At 30.3% G+C, this 19,724-nt stretch overlaps 1 protein-coding gene across 1 annotated transcript; it reads right to left on the bottom strand.

The window, feature by feature from the left end:
- Nucleotides 1-3,361: 3,361 nt before the first annotated feature.
- On the bottom strand, nt 3,362-18,645 carry LOC106463448 (lysoplasmalogenase-like protein TMEM86A). Its single transcript, XM_013923476.2, has 3 exons — nt 18,458-18,645; nt 12,359-12,752; nt 3,362-10,174 (listed from the first exon to the last, which is right to left on the bottom strand). The coding sequence occupies exons 1-3, from the start codon at nt 18,509-18,511 to the stop codon at nt 9,732-9,734; spliced, it is 891 nt and encodes a 296-aa protein (XP_013778930.1). The 5' UTR covers nt 18,512-18,645; the 3' UTR covers nt 3,362-9,731.
- Between the last annotated feature and the right edge of the window lie 1,079 nt (nt 18,646-19,724).

Below are 19,724 nucleotides of genomic sequence, written 5' to 3'. Positions count from 1 at the left end.
TCAGGTATTGTGAGGAATTAAGCTCATTATGTTGTGGTCTTTCCTCTTAAACCTTCTACAAATAAGAAACAGTAACACTTTATCTTTTCTTCGAATTACCTACCATAACCAATGCACATTATTGAGAAATTATTCAATATCTTGTTTTTGTTATCTTACGCCTTTTAATGAAGATGGGACCATTGACAGAGAAATAGATTTGAACAAAGAAGTTTCGTAAAGAGCGCGAATGGTAGTGTGATGTAAAATTACTCATGCTAGAAATTTTCATAAAAGTGACCCGCAAAACGGCGCTAACTGGGTAACCCGATTTTAACGAAACTTGTTTTATTCTGTTTCTATTCTCATTTCATTGCAAATATGGCGCTATTGTGCGCCGTTTTTGCTGTATTTAATTACAGACAAGCAAACACAATCTCAGTTTTAGTAGTATATAGATTTTAACAAGCATGCAATTCTGCTGAATATTTTATTGACAGTGTTTCAGCACAGGATGTAGTAATAACACATGAAAATGTTGGCTGTAAATGTACTAGGGGAGGTAGAAAGTAATACCCATATGGTGAAAGTTTTGTAAGTCACACAAAAACTAGTACTTAACTTCTCACCGAAAGAAGGTCTCTAAGGAAAGATAATAGTCAAAAGTAAGGGTTGATGACATCTAACCTAAGTCAGCTTATGTGTATAGTAATTATTTCACAGTCTCGACCCCACTCATTTTTAATTTAATGGTCAAAGTAAGGGTTGGTGTCGCCAAACCCGAGTCAGCTTATATGTGTAGGAATTAGTTCACAGTCTCAACCACATTCCTTCCTAATGGAATTGGAATATGGTCATGAGATAACAGGAAAGTAGGGAAAGGAATTATACTAGACTAGCGAGTAAGCCATGTTATCTGTTATCTGCTAGAGATAACAGAGGGCAGTGTGGCTAAAGGCATTGGTCAATCAAAGACCTAAAGAAGTCTGGGGATTGGGAAATTCTCAGACACTAGGGATACATCTTTTATGAGTGATAGAGGGTATGAGTACACGTAAGGCCTTTAGAAATTTAATTTCACTAATGTATAAAATCATGACCTCATTTTAAATTATTTTAGAGCAAACCATGTTAGTAACTGAGCAGTTATGACTATTTTTAACTTATGCACTTAGCTGAACTTTTAACCAATTGGAATTCACACGCCATGGCATTTTCAACCTGAATTTTCGCTTTTTAAGATCATTTTCGATGCATCTTTCTTTAACCAGACAGTGATCAGTTATCCTGCCTTGTTTGCCAAAGTATCCTAACAAATTCTATGAGCTTCATTATGATAGCCAATGTGGTGAATACTAGTACACCATAACTTTCCCTACAGTGAAAAAGTTGATTACGCTGTAAAACCTAGGACTCCAGTCTAATGATGATCCGTCGCTAGCCTGTGCAGTAGACATAGAAAGACTTGCCTCTTCTGTTATTGGGTTGGTCCTGAAGTCTCCAAGGGCTGAGCAGCTCCCATCAGCAGAAGGAGGGCTGGTGGAAATCAAGACTCCACTGAATGTGTTTATCAGTGAGGAAGTCACAGTGACAACAACCCCATCGACTCCCGAGGAGACAAGCCTACTAGCAACTGACCACATCACCAGTGCTGACATTTCCAAAGTAAGAACCAGTACTGGTGAGGAAGAAACAGAACTCATTTGTCCTATTAGAGAATACAATGTATTTATCATCAGTAATGCCAGATGTGTTTGCAATGTCAGCACCTACACTACATACTACATTCCAAAGTTGACAGTCTTTAAAAGAGCTCATTGTAATACATTGGATTTTAATGTGATTTCATTTCTCTTCATTTATGAAATTAAGTATTAAAGTAGGGTAATTCAATTGCTAAATTTTTACATTGTTGCATTATGTACATCAAGTTGCCAAAGGGTTCATTATGTGATATGTGACTTAAAATTTGATATCCTCATGTATATTTTCACTGAATTTATCAGTTAAACAGTATTCTAATAATCGATTTATAACCACTAGCCATAGTCTATGTTAAAGAGTTTACTTGTGCATTTTTTCTTGGTTAGATTTTTATTTAGTTTATATCATTGTTTAAATGATCTATTTTTTTACTATGTACTAATCCTTATAAAGGTGTTTCATTTCATTCTTTAAGGTTGAAGTACATATTTATATTTTCAAGTACTAAAGGCTTTCTTTATTATTTCTTCAGTAGTGTATTACATTTTCCTTAGTTAAAGAGTTTTAATGTTTGATGTACAAGTTATAGTTCTTTGTTTAAGGGTTGTGTCATACAGGTTGCATTTGAACATTTAGAGATGAAAAGTTAGTGTTATTCTGGACCATCCATAAACTTAATTAGTTCTAAGATTAAATCTAATTGTCAGCTTGAAGACAAGCCTGAAACAGAGAAGGAAGGAAAGTGTGGTATCTATTCTAAATCTATGCAGGTTTTGTATAATACATGGTCCAGAAAACTGTTGATTTAGTTTTTTCTTTAGAGATAATACCTGTTCCATTCATGAATAATACTGGTGTAACTCTGCACAAGAAGGCCAATGACAACAGTGCCCTTCACTAGTAAGGCAAATATCTAGAGGTTACAAACTCTTCTATGTTGAATGCAAATGACAGGGTAGCACTAGTCACTATGGGTAAATTCAATGTCTCCAATTAAATAAGAAATGTTAGATTTTAACAATCTAAGTACGACCTTTAGTGAGTTGATTTGTGGGAAAACATTGAGTGAAAATGTCAGTTAACCAATTAATAAATACAGTAGCAGACAAACATCCAATGTATTAACAGAAATATACACAGTGTTTTTGTCTTTAACAGATATAATGATTCATTTTGTATAACACATTGTGCATAGACTGCTTATTTCTTTGCATTCAAAATATAAATGCATTACACCTTTCTTCCCCCAGTTAATATGTTCAGTACTTTGCGCAGATAACTTTGTGCTTTGTTCTGAAATCCAAAACAAGCTTTCAGATTGATAAAGGTCTTCGTATCAGGTTTACACCTTGAGTGAGTACGTTTTAGTTAGGAATCAGACACACAAATACTCTGCAAACCCACTTACTATTTGCAATTACAATGTAATCATCATCAAACAATAAAATTGTATATATGTGTGTGTGTGTGTGTGTGTGTGTGTGTGTGTGTGTGTGTGTGTGTGTGTGTGTGTATATATATATAACCTTTAGAGTTAATCACACTCCATCTTGGAAGTGTCCCAGATCAATTGACATTTCTTGGTGTAATCACAATGTAATACTCTCTAGAAAATATTTAAAAAGTAACTTTGTAATGAATTTTTAATGTGTTATATGTATGAAAATAAACACAAGCATGACAGAATTGAACCAATTTATTGAAAGCTATGCACCAACATTTAAACATTAAAAGTAATCAATTCACACAATAAAAAGACTCAAAAATTTACTCTAACTTACCTAAAACCTAATATTCTAATTCCAAGTTAGAAAAACAATCCTTCAATAATTCTGTTTTGTTTTTAATGATGGAAAGACTAGTACAAATGCTTATTGCACTGATGTCTTTTGCTGAACCACTACAGTTTTCTGAAATAATAATTTGGTTTTAGATTTAGCTTACTATATTTTAGAGTATCATAGCAATATGTATCACTCCAAATAATAAATGTCTTCAATGAATGTTATGAGACTTAAAAGCTGTTATTTGTTTGATTATTATTACATTACAGCACTTAGAGAAACAAATCTAAACATTTATTTTTACAAAGAAAGGGAAATATGATTACTTTGTAAATCATAAAGTAGTCACAACTTGATTCAAGTTACCACAGTCATTAAGTAATACAGAAAGCCTTGCACTTGCTCAAGCTTGTGCCAACAGCAACTAATCATTGTTGCTTTATCATATAAATCATGTACCCTATCATCAGTACACAAACAATTTATAATTTGTGCACTTAGCAAATCCAGTAAGGATTCAAATCTGCAAATACAACTAAAGCAAACTAAGTAAAAACATTTTTAAAGAATAAATTGACCAGGAACAAAGCTTTCTTTGTTAACTAAACATTCAAACACTGATCTGCACCAGCGTAATAATAATTAATATTACATAAGCCAAAAATTTTAATAATAAGATAATTACAAAATTTAATTTTTTGCATTCAAAGTATAAATACATTTTTTTGTCTCTAACAGTTTATACATTCAGTATGTTTGTTAGTAAATTTGTTAATGTTTTAAGAGAAAGTTACTAAAATTAAGATCATTTGAAAAGGTGCAATGAATCTAACTTGGACTTTAGAAGCCCAATAACCACAAAAAGAACATAAAAATACTCGCACCCAGACTCTTTTAAGAGAAAAAAAATTAATAACCAAATAAATTATATCAAACAGAAAAATATACATACTTGTACTATAGTTGAAGTTTTCACATTAAATTTGGGGAGGGGGAAACAATCAAATTATTAAAATAAGAGCATAAAGAAGAAAATATTCATACTTAAGTTGTAATAAAACTTTCTATTTGTAGTTTTGCAGAATTATGTAGGAACTAAATTGCTATGCAGCTGATGCACCCACAGTATTTTCATAAATAGTGCTATGATTTTTATTACACAGACAGCTAAATTTTTAATAGCTTCATGAACTCCATCTCAAAATGATCTGTGTAGTCTTCCAGCAGCTGATGCACCCACAGTATTTTCATAAATACTGCTAAGATTTTTATTACACAGACAGCTAAATTTTTAATAGCTTTATGAACTCCATCTCAAAATGATCTGTGTAGTCTTCCATTTTATGGTAATCTCAGTCCCTTATGAAGTGTGCAAGATACAATAACATTGTTTTCCTAATGATACAGTTAATGTATAATGCCTGAAACTACTCTTATCAGTTTAAAATCTCTCAGTTTTTCAGTAATAGATTTCCAAAACCAAGGTACAAAATATTCTAAAATAAAACAACTCTTTGATTTACATGAAAAAAAAAGTTTACATTAATATATTTACCAGACCATGTAAAGATGTCATGTAACATCCACATATCTATTAAAAGAAAAAATGAAATAGTTACACATTTTGAAAATTTGTAGCAAAAATACTTAAGCAATTACAGGAGTAACTCTGTAAACAAATTAGAATCAAATGTGTGTATAATTAAAATTGACTTTGTTTTTGAAAACAAGCATATCAACAGTGGTCGCATTGATGTTATTTTGGGTTAAGAGGTTATTTTACTCTCTACAAACCTTATAAAATGTAGATTAAGTTCTGAAGTTTGAAAAAATCAATACTTCACTTTTATTACAAATAAGCCCAAATTAATATAAAACAATCTTGTTAGCTTACATGAGTAAGAATGAATAAGGAGCAAAACCCAAAATAAACTAAGTGACAATCATGAAAACGTGTCAGAAATAATGTTTGTAGAAAATATTTTAATCTTTTACAAGTTTATTTAACAAAATAACTAAATGACATTCCAGCACAGAAATGCTCAAAGACTTACTTTTCTACAACTTCTAAACAAAACTTCACATTTTTTCCCATTAAAGTTGTTAGAGCTGGGAGGAAAAAGTATGTAATTGGTTAATAAGTAAAAATATTTGGTCTGGTGTCAAAACAATTAATGAAAACATAAACCGAATCTTAGTTACATGAGGTTCTCAACTTTTGACAAATACTCATAAGATGTAAAAGCAGTCCTTGAAATTAACGACAGCATACGGGAAAGCCATGGCATTTTTTGAAAATGTCATAGACAACTGTTAAAACAAACAAATAAAAATGCCATCATTGAAAAAAAACATTTTCTTTTTGTCCTTTTAATTAAATATGCAACATATAAACTGTTTGTCTTGACATTTATTTCACACACTCAAATTGTCCGTTTACATGATTTTGTCACCTACATGAACATTACTCAAGGAAAGGCTAAGAAAAAAGTAAGTAGGTAACATCACACAAATTTAGTTTCCACTTCTAAGTTCTAAAGTGTATTTTAATATTTTGGGTAGGCTGCTGGAAATACTGATAATTCCTTATTTATTAGCTTTTACATTGTATTAGTTTAATTAAAAAAAAAAAGTTGGGTTCATCAAAATATGATTCATAACCAAAACTAGCATGCACTCTGTCAATACATACATTGTTTTGTTTGTTTTGAATTTCTTGCAAAGCTATTTGAGGGCTACCTATATTAGTAGTCCCCAATTTAGCAATAATAGACAAGAGGGAAGACAGCTAGCCAACACCACTCACTACCAACATTTGGGCTACTTTTTTTACCAACAAATAGTGAGATTGGCTGTAACATTTTAATGGCCCACAGCTAAAAGGGGGCAAACATATTCAGTGATAGGGATTCAAATCCACAACCCTCAGGTTGCAAGTTAAACACCCAAACCACCAGGCATGTAGTTTTGAATTACTGAGTGTTGTAGTATCTGAGAGGAAAGTGAAATTTATTACTTTAAATTTACAACACTTTGATATATTTCAAATATATTTTCTGTTTGCTCAGTACAAAGAAGCCAGTTTTACTTTAAAAAAATAATATCAATATTTGTAAACAAAGTTGTTAGGAGTCTCTTACAGTATTTTGCTAGCATGAAAGCATTAAATGACTTTTTTAAACAAATATCATTTGATTTTGACTTCCAGTGAAAGTTGAGCATCATATGGGCAGGTCATGACAATTTATGCCACAGATTTAACTTGGAAAGTTTATGATTTCACCAAACATATTTAATCAATGTAAAATTCTAATTTAAATTTTCAATTTTTTTTACCTTGGTGAGGAAACTTGCCTTGTACTCTGCTCAAGTATTAAGTGCATCTTTAATTGGAAAAAATCTCTTAAGAATGAGAATGGTATTTGCCAAGGTGTTTTCTCAATTAATTCACTTACAATGGCATCTTTTTCTCATGGACTTGGTATCCTAATTTCGAGGATTTATGAGTAACCAGATGCAAATGTTGCTATAAATAGTTTATTGAGTGATATTAAATTGTACTTACTTGATAGTGAACTTCATTCTTGTAGCCACAGGACAACCAAAATTTCTATGTACATTTTACTCTAATTTTTAACCAATAAACTCAAAAGCTAAACCTTGAATAACCTAAATTAATGATTTTCGTTACTTAATTTTACAAATTACATATGGTATACAAGGACCATATAAAAATTATGTATGCACCCATACACAATAAAACAGCAATAGTAGGAATAATCAAACTTGGATTGTATACACAAATAAAAGACACAATGTACACTATATATTTGTACCTGACAAACAAAAATGCTAAATCAAACCTATTTTTCTAGAAAATTTTCTCAAAAGAAATGTCTATAACTAAAAATAAACATAGAAATTAATCATGAAAAGTTCTGTTGTGACATACAAGTGGTGAATTAAATGGAAGAATGAATGCAATGATTCTGCATTCTCAGATTATTAATGGAAACAAAGAGTACTATGAACAATGCTTACAAATATACAAGTGCAAATAAGCTGTTCAATACTGCAGTTTATAAAAGAAGTTATAACCAGTAAATTATGTCCAATTAAACGTTATGGGAACAAGTCTAGAAGATTTGAATTTTTGTTATTTAACAAGGAATAATCCATACTGATTCTAAACTGAAATACTGCACTACACTTTATAAAAAAAAAAAAAAGCTTTTCCAATTTATCACATTTAAGAATTACTATCATTATTTCTCCTTTCCATTTTAAACCATATAGAAATAACACCTCTACTATAGTTTTATCAAAACAAAATGAAAGATGCAATAATTTATATGCTAAGTTTTGAAAATATGAATTACCTTACAAGTCTGTGTATCAGAAACTTAATTAAGCGAAACCACATTTAGAATACTTGTATAAAATATGTACAGTGTTCATTCTTTTTTTTATACAGAAAATGAAAAATTTGATTGAGACATCTAGTATCATAATGTAAACTGTCTTAAACTTTAAAAAATTGACACTTTATTGGCTGGTAGACTTTATAGGTATATTCACAACTCACAATAAAAAGAGAAAATAATAGGTGTAGGGAACATATATACAGACTTAGCTAATTTATGAATATAGAGCTCATCTTTAACTATCTCGTTATAGTCTGTATGAAAAATGTTTTATTTTACACAAAAAATATTCAAAATATTCATATCAAAGTACATTTACTTGTGAATAAAATATATGAAAGCATTCCATTATAACATCAAGCTATGAAACTAAATATAGCAACATATGTTTTCTATATTGAACCACCCATCTATTTTTTGTTTTTATCATTTATGATTAATTATGGTACAAATATTCATATCAGTTATTTATAGTTTATTTAAAGGCTTTATATAAAACAATAAAGTATAGCAAAATCGTTGACACATTTTTCATACTACATATTCAAAATAACACTGATTCAAGTTCAAGTTCTGGGGTTATAAATATTTTTGTTTCCCTACCTTGTTACAATTTAAGTTTAGAGATGAGAAAACACACAATTGTCCTCACTCAACAAACCAAAGAAACACAAAAAGGCTTTCATTTTTCAATTATATGGTCAAAATTTATAAAGTATCTTGCTAAAAAGTTTGTAATTATTGTCATTCTGACTCCCATCTTAATTTCCTAGCTTGGAACCTCAATGAAAATAATTATCACCTGAAAAAACTGGCTGTTTTCTGCTTAAAGATTTCCAGCTTTAAAAACTCAGCTGTTCTAACTTTTATTATTCAGTTAATGGCTGCTATTATGATTTTTTGTTTCATTCTAAACCACATAGAGATAACACCTCTACTATAGTTTTATGAAAAAAGTAAAAATATCTAAATAGCATTATTTATAAGCTTGTTTTAAGCCAAACAGTCAAGCTTTGTCATGCATTATCATGTTTCATAAAATTAAGAAGATAAAGATTTAAGCTTTTTTGGGCTACTTTTGGCACTAGCATACTTACAACATATTTTAAGTTAATGCTAAATATTTTTCCACCTTTGACAACATAATTAAAGTACCCTGATATTGACTTATTACAAATACACAGTGTATAATTTTTGCTCATTATTAGCAATACTTATTAGGATAAGTTAGTCAACAATACAAATACTCAAGGTACATGAATGTTTCAACATTTTTTTGGTAAAGTAGTTTGACCACATTTTGTATACAGAATTCTTACATAAGAGCTATATATATATAATAGATATAGATATACAAGCACGATTAATTACTTACACTAAATTTTTATACAAAATAAAGTTAAATATCTATCATTGTGGTGTAGTTTAATATACTGTAATTTTATAATGATTCAATAGTTTTAGTTCATCAGTTTTCAATTTACGAACATATGAAATATTACCCCAGTCTAACAGAAAGGATTGGCACAAATCTGTTTATACAAAATATGTGTGAATAGTACAGTATACATAATTACCTACTTGTTTAAACCTTCATTCTTTTCTGGTTGCTTATTTTTCTAAAAACTTCAAAACACATAGATTATATCTGTGTGAATAATAACATATTAGATGTCAACCATGGTACAAAGGTAATATCATTATGGAAGACAACAAAGATAAAGTAAAACAGGAAGGCTTTTCTTTTATCATACCATGAGAGATGGCTCTTTAAAAAACATAAATACACAATGAAAATTTTTTCTCTTTCTTTATCTGATCTCCAAAATGTGAAAATAACTTATTCAACTTTTGACAGAACTAATTCTGGAGAATTATTGGCAAGTTTTGCATTCTTAAGTTTTTCTGCAACCTTCTGACAATTGATAGGAATCATTGGTTTCTCATTTTTCATAGGGGTACAATAGTTAATGGTTGAAGTGGTGCTATTTGCTGCACTAAGAACAGCCATTGCTGTGCTGTCAACCACAGACAAAGCAATGCCCAGTTGTGCAGCATAGTAAGTTACCATAATAGCTGTCTGAATGAAAGGGTGAGAAGAGGATAGATGGAACATTCTAATTCCAATAAGTCCATCAGAGAGAGCAAAAAGGATTCCTCCTCCACAAGAACAAAGCTTAGTCCAAGTCCACAAGTCTTCAAATAGCTGAACTCTGGCAACAGCCCTCCAAACCATGATCATTAATAAGAGTATGTACAATGGAACTGACCAAGCATAAGCCCCTGGAACAGAACAGAACTTTGTTTAAAAAAAACAACAACAACAAAATAGAATCATAATGGAAACATTATATTTTGAAATAATGTAAATTTTTAATGAAAAAAAATTGCATGCACAAGTGTACAGACAGCCAAAAAATAAGCCCACCTAAAATGAGCCCTGCAATGCATCTATACATGAGAGAACATTTAACAATTCAGACAACTGATTAAATGGACTGGTATCTTGAGACATGGTAGTATAAAAAGCATCTGAAAATGATGCATTAGTGTTTGAATAAAATATAACCTGTTAACTCTGCATATTTAGTGTGCATGCAAAATTTAACATTTTTATTATTTTAACTTTGTTAGCAACTATTAATTTAGATGTAGTATAGAGTAGTTTACATGCATACACAACATTATTGCATTTTGTTACTTTTTCTTACTTTGGATAAAAAAAACAGCTGCAGTGATAGTAAAAATTTAAATATTTTGATAAAATAAATGTTACTTAGATGTTGAATAAAAGTAGAAGTTTACTTAAAATCAGTAGATTTATGCTTTCTAGTACCTTTATGAAAACCCTATGACTACATGGTATTATTTAACAAAACAACATATTCAAGACAAGAGCATGTGACAGAAAATAAAAAACTAGTAATGTAAAAGATCTGATGATTACATCCAACCTCCTTGATAAAACATTTAAGGTATGTACTACTTTATACAGGTACAGTACACAACTACATTTGGTAATCTTCTACAGATAGGATATAAACAAAAACATTAGTTCTGATATTGAACTCATGTGATAAGTAATAAAACAAAACTTATTAACAGAAAATTTCATTAACTGTACAAATGAGTAAAATATTTTATAATGGTAATGTTCAGATATATATTAAACCTGTAAAACATTGGGCCAGTAACCTGCATCTTTCTAATGCATAACTCCATAGTAAACCCACTTATTACCGTATTGCCTCTAATTAAAGCCCCTCTTTAATCATACCCCGCTGTATTTTTATAAAACTTATCTTGTGTATCAGTAATAGTACTACAACATATAATCCTTTACTTATAATCCAATGTATAATCCACTTATATTACTGTAATTTTGATTTGAAAAAAAAAAGAAAAACAAACACACACGCTTATCAGCACTGAAATCTACAAATCACATGTGAAAAATTAGTGCCCCCTTGCAGTTTGCAACACCCCCGAGGCAGAAGTAAGGGGCAATACAGTAATTCAGTTTATTTTACTTATGAGTAATCCTTTCACCAGATCTATTAATTTATGTATATATTAAACAACTCTGTTTACATTTGTATCCTATATATTTAACTATTATACATTTAAATAATTTTGCATAATTCAACATTAACAATTATGTCATTAAACCATAGATTAAAAACAATTCTCTGTTTCTAAAAGCATCCATCTATAATAACTTAAGTGTTGAAAAAACGTACAATCGTCAATAAGTCACAGACACCTACTGTAAAGAATCTGGCCTCTATAGAAACCTGACAAACAAACACACAAAAGGTGAAAATAGTTGACATAATAACAAAACCAAACTAGTAATGTTATCCTACATATCTTCATACTTATTGATACATTTAGAGTAATAGTTTGTACAAGCACACACCAAAATATTCTACTAACTTAAAGATTTAACTGATAAATAATTATACTCTAGATTAATATCAATCTGGCCTTCCAAAGTCTGTGTTTCCAATCCTCTTATGAAACAGATCAATGTGAGATAATCCAACTTCAATCAATTTTAAACATGCAAGTCAAATTACCTCTAACCTTTTAGATTTATCATAAAACAGATCCTAGTTTTTAAGAATTTCTCCATTGTTCCAAACTTTTAGAATCAGAATTTTTGTAATAACCTTTTAACTCTAAGATTCAAAGTTGTCTTTAAATCAACCTCAGAATTATATTAACTCTTTTCATTAAAGTTAAACAACCAACTGAATATTTCAAGGTTTTAGTGGTTCCAAGTTAAGCTTTAATGTGCTAGTGTCATGATCCTTTAAACTTTATTATAGACAAATGTATTCATTTATGGATATAATTTGTATATCATCATTTGCAAAACCAGTGAATAGATAAAATTAGATTAAAAACAGCTATACAATTGTAAAAAAAACTATGAAACACTTGTATGAAGATAAACATACTGACCATAAAGTCCAGGAAAAAGAAAATAGTAGCCAATTATAGTCATAGCTGCACAAACCAAGCCAGCTATTGGGTTGAATGGTCGCATACCAAATCCCCAAATATACATAAAATGACCGACAGCAAAAGAAGCCATGCCCCAAATGAAACAACACGGCCAGATTAGTAAAGCATCTCCCATACACGAGAAAATCATCCCTGCCAAAATTCTTCTGGAGTAGGCATGTTTCTCTCCTAAGCTAATCCCATGTAGGAGGACAAAGACACAAAGAGACAAAACAGGAAGGCACTTGATGAGGCACGCAAACCAGGAAGGGTTTTCACGGGGGATGGCCAAAACAAAGTAAATGGCTACTGTCTTGAAGAAGGGAACCAGTTTTGGGCCTACACATTTCAGCTGAAATGAAAATATACAAACATTTTGTTTTTACTTAATTTGAATATAAATCACACACATGATAGAATGATAATTTGTTTTCAAAATAATTCACTAAATAAAATCTAAGATAACCACCCTTTTTTTTTGACAAAAAAAAAAAGTTAACGTACATTAACATAAAGTTATGCTTAACCCTTCTCTTTCCAGATATTCTTAATCAAACAAGTATACTTTTAATGTTAATAAACAATGCATGTACATAATACAAGCTTAATAAATGAATGTTATAATGGATGTACCAGGCCACGTGCAAGGTCCGATATAGATTTAAATTACGGACAGTGTCCTTCTGAATTTGGGAACAACTACAGTACCACAATATATACTGAAGAATTTAACATTCCAGCTGATTTTATATCTTAAAAAATATTTTCTTTTATACAAGCACTTGATTATATTGTACACAAAAAAAATGTTTTTCAAACTTTAGTTAAAAGTTATAAAACATTATTATGGTATTGAAGAATCATTTGGGAATATTTAAGAGCCAGAATTTAGGATTTAAAGCCAACTAAATGGCATCAAAATCAGTTTGGATTAGGCCCTAATATACAGTAGCAGTAATGAATTTAGTATGTTAAACCCTGATACTCGTATACAATGAAAATATTACACGCTTAAATTACTCTACTGTTATTCATCTACATAACCTTGAACTACATACATCTGAAGGAATTTTTCATTACTAAGAACACCACACACACACTATCAGCTCAACTTTATACTATAATTGAGGTTCAAAGCAATTAAGTGAGGTTGCATACAAGCAACTGGGCTATCAAAAATAAAATGGTAACTTACACTGATCTGATTAACCAGTGAAGGAATAAAATACAGTTTATCATTATCTTGAAAAGCACATGTAGCAATTACAAACATTTACTGCAATGTATTGAATTCTCTTGTCATTTAATAGTCAAACTAATCAAGCTTCATCTTTCTAGTTACTCGTTTTGACAGTAATAAATGCACAAAAAATAAATAAATAATAATTCACTATTACAACAAATAAAATTGATATCATGAAAAGAGAAGAAAAAGCAAATAATTTAGAAATTTAAAGATATCAAAGAAATAAAAATATCTATCTGATGTGTAGCACAAAATGTATATTGTACAAAACACTTATGTTTTAGAAATCATCAGTTCACTTACACAATACAATGCAGAGTTTGATAGAGAGAAATTATTTACATGTACATGATCTCTTAAAAATAAAGTACACTATGAACTACATAATGGAAGGCGAATTACATCCTGAAATTTTAGAGCTTGTATGAGTAAACAATATGCAAACAGATAGTAATAACCAACTTCATTTTGTGAAAAAATATGAAACACCAAGCATAATAGAAAGAGTGCTTATAGTAACACAATGTCTTACATGAAATATCATTTTTTATGAATAAAATGGTGAACTATTACTTCTATACTCTACAATCCCTATTGTGCACAACAAGGGATTTTTTGACACTTCTATATCTTTAGATTACTATAATTTGGGCACATCCAGTAATTATGAATAAAAGTAGTCCTAATAATTGAATAATAGTTGTGATGTACTATATGCATGTTTTTATTATAGGTATTGTGCAATACTTATAACAGGTGTGCCAATTTTTCCTCCCTTTTTACATTCTAGATATAAAATGGTGAATTGTAAGGAATGTTATTTAATCAAACAAAATTACAACCTATATATATTGCACTTCCATGTATTTGGTGCTTGTTATTCCTTAACCACCTCACAAACCTGTCATTAAGCTAGAGTATCTTAACAGTGTTCCAACCTTACAAACCTTTGATCTAACCTCACCTCAATAGTGCTTGTGCTTTCTTAAATTCCTGCAGCTATAAAGTTGTTTGTGTGTTCTTTTTCAATATAGATGTCTCTCTCGCCAACTTTTATTTTTAAACTGTACAAACTTCATTGTGGAGTAAGAAGAATATAACAAATGTAATGGAGGGGGGCAGAAAAATATTCAATATGTTCAAAATAGGTTACAATTATAACTATGTACACGTTTTTCCACCTTCCACATGTGCATGCCCCTTTATGGGGGTAGTTAAGAACTAATATAGAGTTCATAATCTATCCAGTAGATGGTATATGTAGTCCCCCAAGATTTACATACAGCCACAACAATGATCATATGAGCATATTATCAACAAACAAAAAAATATTACACAAAAATCTATACTATTATTCTGCTTGTTTGTATGTACAACCATTATGGTTTCTGACCGAGAACCTGCTGCATAAGCATGCTTAGTTAGAATGTCTCTCCAAGAAAAACTGCGCATGTGCATTATTCACTCGACAACAAACAGTCTGCCTGCGGCAGAGAGCTGCAAAGCTCAGTGATCAAGTTGCTACAATTGCTGTATGAAACAAGAAGCAACAACAAAAGGAGAATGTAAATATACTTTACTAACCACTTAGAACAACAGAATATTAAAAACTTATCAAAGTTTTAAAAAAGGTTTGAAGTTAGGTCGTGGAATAACATTATAAGTTTATTTATCGATAGTATTAATTACAGTAAAATTTAGTCCTAACTAAATAAAAAAAAAACGTATGCAGGTTACAGTGTTAATTTATCTCTTTATTGAACTTCGGCCTATCATAAGTTAAAGTTTTATAAAGTATAGCATATATACAAGTGAATGTACACATTTCGTTGTCTACGACTGCAATTTGTTTGTATTGTGCTAGAAATGTTATATTTAAAGAAGTACTGTTACAATAAAGATACTAATTTGGCCAGAAATGTTTTGAGAGTCTCTGCCAGTATACATAGTTTTGTTTTGGGATTTTAAGATGTCAATTGTACTTAAGTTTTCCATGCCCAATAAAGCTTTAACAGCATTAAGGAACAAAATGCATGTTTAAAATCTTCAGGATGTTGCAAACTCATTCAAAAAACCAAATAGTTAAATTACAAAACTCATGTTTATTGAACCAGGAGATCTAATGAATTAAAAGAATATTAGAAAGTTGTAAGGATATAAAAATTAACTTGCTTAACAACAAGCAAAAATTTTAAGCATATACTGTCAGTTGTGATCAGTGTGCTTAATTGAGAATTTTCTTCATGTAAGAATGTATCCTAAAAGCTAGTGTAATGTTAATATGCCTCAAATGTCAAAATTCAAGGCATCAAAAAACATATGGTAAAATGTTGCAACTAGTGTGTGTTAAATGGGCAACATGTATAATTTACTCGGTATATGATAGACCTCACTGTAGTTCTAACTGAACAATGTAAGGAATATTGAACATAACTAATTCCAAAAGAGATAATTAAGTTTGCTACTGTAAAGACACTTAACATTACATAGCTTAGCTGCTAGACCTATCTAAATCAGACACACCACTCCTGTTGACACTGTGGTTACATGACCTGCTCTTGGAAAAAGACTAGCTTGCTGGTTCATCAGTTCTTATTTATGACAGTAAAAATTAAAATAAAATAATGTTAAAATAAAAAATAAAACAAGTAATGTTTTGTTATTATTTCCTACCTATAAATCTGATTTGTAGTTGACTTAAATAAAACTGATAATAATTACAAGTCACTTGCTTAACCTGATTTACACTAAAAATTGGTGGTATCTATCTTTCTATATCCATATATATATATACACAAGCTGAAATATCCATCAACACAATGCAAGTTTAACAGCAATCATACATTTCAAAGTAATAACTTGAACATAAACTTTATCTCAAAATTTTAAACTTATCGCAAAGCTTCTTCATAGACAACATTTGCTTTCTATCTACCAACAAATAAAGATTTTGAGGTGATCCCAATTTTGAACATCCTACATCTCACTGATCATAAGAAAAGCATTGTTGTTTGAGAAACAATCCAGCAACTTTCATACTTTGACCTTGAATCATATAGAATATTCAACATTGTCTAAAGCATCAGTTTGCCAAGATTGTTTGAGATTGACTCAATAGGCTGGGAGTAATTAACCAACAGGGTTCTTAGAATTACTAATGTTTTTCCCATTGATGCTGTGGTTACATTACCCTCTCCAGAAACAAGAAGAATAGCTTGCTGGTTCATGATACACTATATCATTATACATTGGATATGCGAGTCACTTGCTAATATTTTTTGCAAGTCCCTGAACAGTGGGTAGGTGCCAAAAGATTGAAAGTTGGCTAACGTTACTTCTCTTTTCAAGATGGATAATAAAAACTATCCAGGTAATTATGGCCCTTTAGTCTTACATCAGCAGTGGGAAAAGTTTTGAAATTGTGATAAAAAATGCTTTGCAAAGTCCTTTTGAAAAGTTTAAAATTTTGTTGTTTATATTCAACATGATTTCCCTAGGAAAAATATCATGCTTTACTAATCTTCTAACATTTTTTAAGAGGTTACTGCTTATGTAGATAAGGGTAAAGGTGTGGATTTGGTGTATCTAGATTTCCAGAAAGCATTTGATGATGTGCCACATAAAAGTCATTTTAAAAAATGATCTCTATTGGTGTAGGGTAAAAGTTGGTTCATTGGATAGGAAGCTCACAGGATGGAAGAAATTATCAAGTCATTACAAATGGAGTTCATGCAAAATGGATTAATGTCACAGTGGAATACCTCAGAGTTCATTGTTAGAAAGGGTTCACAGGATGGCTACAAGGATAATTATGATAGAAAAAGACAAGTTAAGATCTCTGAAATTGTTTTCTCTTGAAAGTAGAAGGGTTAGAGAGGAACTGATTGAGTTATTTAAGATTGTTAAGGGAACTAATAGTATTGATACATTCATCTTTTTTCACACTTAATCATGAGAATAGTAGGATAGGATAGATATATATAAATTTTGGCATGGTAAGTCATCTTCAGCTAAGACAGTTTTATTTTTCTAACAGTGTGGTTGCCTTTAGAAGTGGTGGATGCAATAAATTTAAGAGAGTTTAAGATATACTTTGATAAATACTTGAATAATAACAGCTGGCTTTAATCCTTTTTGTCGTTTTCAAACTTTAGTGAATGGGACAGCCTAGATGGATTAACAATAACTGCTCCCTTTTGTTCTTAAATGTCATGTTATCAGTCATATCATATTTCATTGATATACCATTATAAACACTCAAATATTCACAAGAAAAACAAAATTTAGATTATGGGTCGTACAACAATTTGAACAAACAAAAAACGATTCACCACTTCAAGTTATTTTTAATCTAAAGTTTGAGAATTATTTCGTATTACTTTAAGCATTTGTAAAGTATAATACATTTGAATGAGCATATAAATGATGTAACTCACAAGATCGTAAACTAAAAAAAAAAAAAGACTAACAGTAACAGACGAAGCTTACACAACGTACACGTTACGAGAACAATTGCAGACGTGTAAATTAAATCTATGTTGACTCAACTGAGGCCTATGACTTTAATTTTACTTTTCTTTCATAAATTTTTACGCAATAGAAATCACTGCTTCTCTAGTAGTAGTAATGCCAATAATATTTTATTTGTATCTAATAGCAATACTGTTATCATACGTTCAAATCTAAGTATTATTATTAAACTACTAGTATTAATATCAAAGGCCTAGCACTGTAGCAGTATTACTATTAGTAACGATTATGGCTGTTTAAATTTAATCTTTTCAGTTCTTAACTAGAATTATGTAGCTTACCACAATTTTTGGGCTTGTCCAATATTCGGCAACATCAGGAAACTTTTCATTCATTTTATATATATATATATATATTCTGATTTGGCCTTGTGATTATAGAATTCCTTTCCTTACTTTCTCGTTTCTGTTCCAAGCGTAATTCGCAAGATAGAAGTTAAGGCCTGGAAAGTCTTAGCAAAGACCACAAAAAACGTTTAGCCAATCAAAATATTCCAGGAAGTTGCGTATCAATTTCCAACAAACAAGTGGGAGGTCAATATTTTACATGTGTACGAAAAAGATAACTTGTAACTTGTGCTTACTTTCTTTAAAATATATATATTTACATTGAATAAAATAATATTAGTTGGTCGGCTTGCTTCTAATGCTTTGAAATAGTTAATAGTTGCCTTCTCAAACTGTAAAAGTTCTTCAACTAGCGATGGGTGTTATTTAGCATGAACACAAGGGTGAAAGCTAACGAACCAACTTACAGAAGGTCATTCCACCACATACAAGGACAAAGAATAAATTCAAAATATATATAATATTACAAGACATAAACAAGCTTGTAACCCGAGAGAGAGAGAGAAAAAGAAAAAGCTCTCGTTCTCATTAATTGCACTGAATTTTTCATTCGTATTCTTTACTTATTATTATAAGAATCTGTCCAACAATAAAAACTGTTACAATACTGTTATCAGAAAAGGAATAAATTTGGTAGGAATAACATAAAGAATAAACTCTAAAAGGAAGACACATGTTGGAAACTGAGATTTGAAATTTACTGGTAAATAGAAAACAGTTGAAAGACGATCAAGAAGAAAAATTGAGAAAATTAAAATTAGACCGAGAAGAAAGAGATAGGAAGTTAAAAGAAGAATAGCAAGAAAGGCAAGTAAGAGTTACAAAATAATTACGAACAAATATCAATTTGTTCGAAGGCAAGATCGAAAAAGACATAGCAGATGTACAGAAAGATTAAAACAGAAAATTCAAAGAAGAACATAACGTCATCAGTGGTGTTAAAAAAGAAAACTCAGAATGACACCAATGAAGTATGGTATTTTCAGATCTAGCTTATTTCCCTAAGAGCAAGAAGATAAAGTCCACAGAATAACATGAGAATTGAATAGATATCTTTTGCAAATTTGTTCTGAGTTTCCTGGATAGCTGAGTATGTGAGAATAAAATAAGTAGACAGGACACAATTGTACAGAGATATAACATAACATAATGTTACATATCTGCTTGTTTGTTTGTTTCCGGTAGAAATTACTTTCCGAGG

This window comes from Limulus polyphemus, unplaced genomic scaffold (assembly GCF_000517525.1).
Source record: "Limulus polyphemus unplaced genomic scaffold, Limulus_polyphemus-2.1.2 Scaffold1410, whole genome shotgun sequence".
NCBI classification, from domain to species: domain Eukaryota; kingdom Metazoa; phylum Arthropoda; class Merostomata; order Xiphosura; family Limulidae; genus Limulus; species Limulus polyphemus.
Note: the sequence above shows the minus strand (reverse complement) of the source record. Positions and strands in the feature narration are given on the sequence as shown.

What these genes read in the sequence shown, in the direction of transcription:
- LOC106463448 (XM_013923476.2), bottom strand. Translation starts at nt 18,511, where the DNA reads ATGAATGAAAAGTTTCCTGATGTTGCCGAATATTGGACAAGCCCAAAA. An exon ending in GGACAAGCCCAAAAATTGTG is followed by an intron (nt 12,753 to 18,457) that starts GTAAGCTACATA and finishes TTTTCATTTCAG; the next exon opens with CTGAAATGTGTAGGCCCAAA. An exon ending in TCTTTTTCCTGGACTTTATG is followed by an intron (nt 10,175 to 12,358) that starts GTCAGTATGTTT and finishes GTTCTGTTCCAG; the next exon opens with GGGCTTATGCTTGGTCAGTT.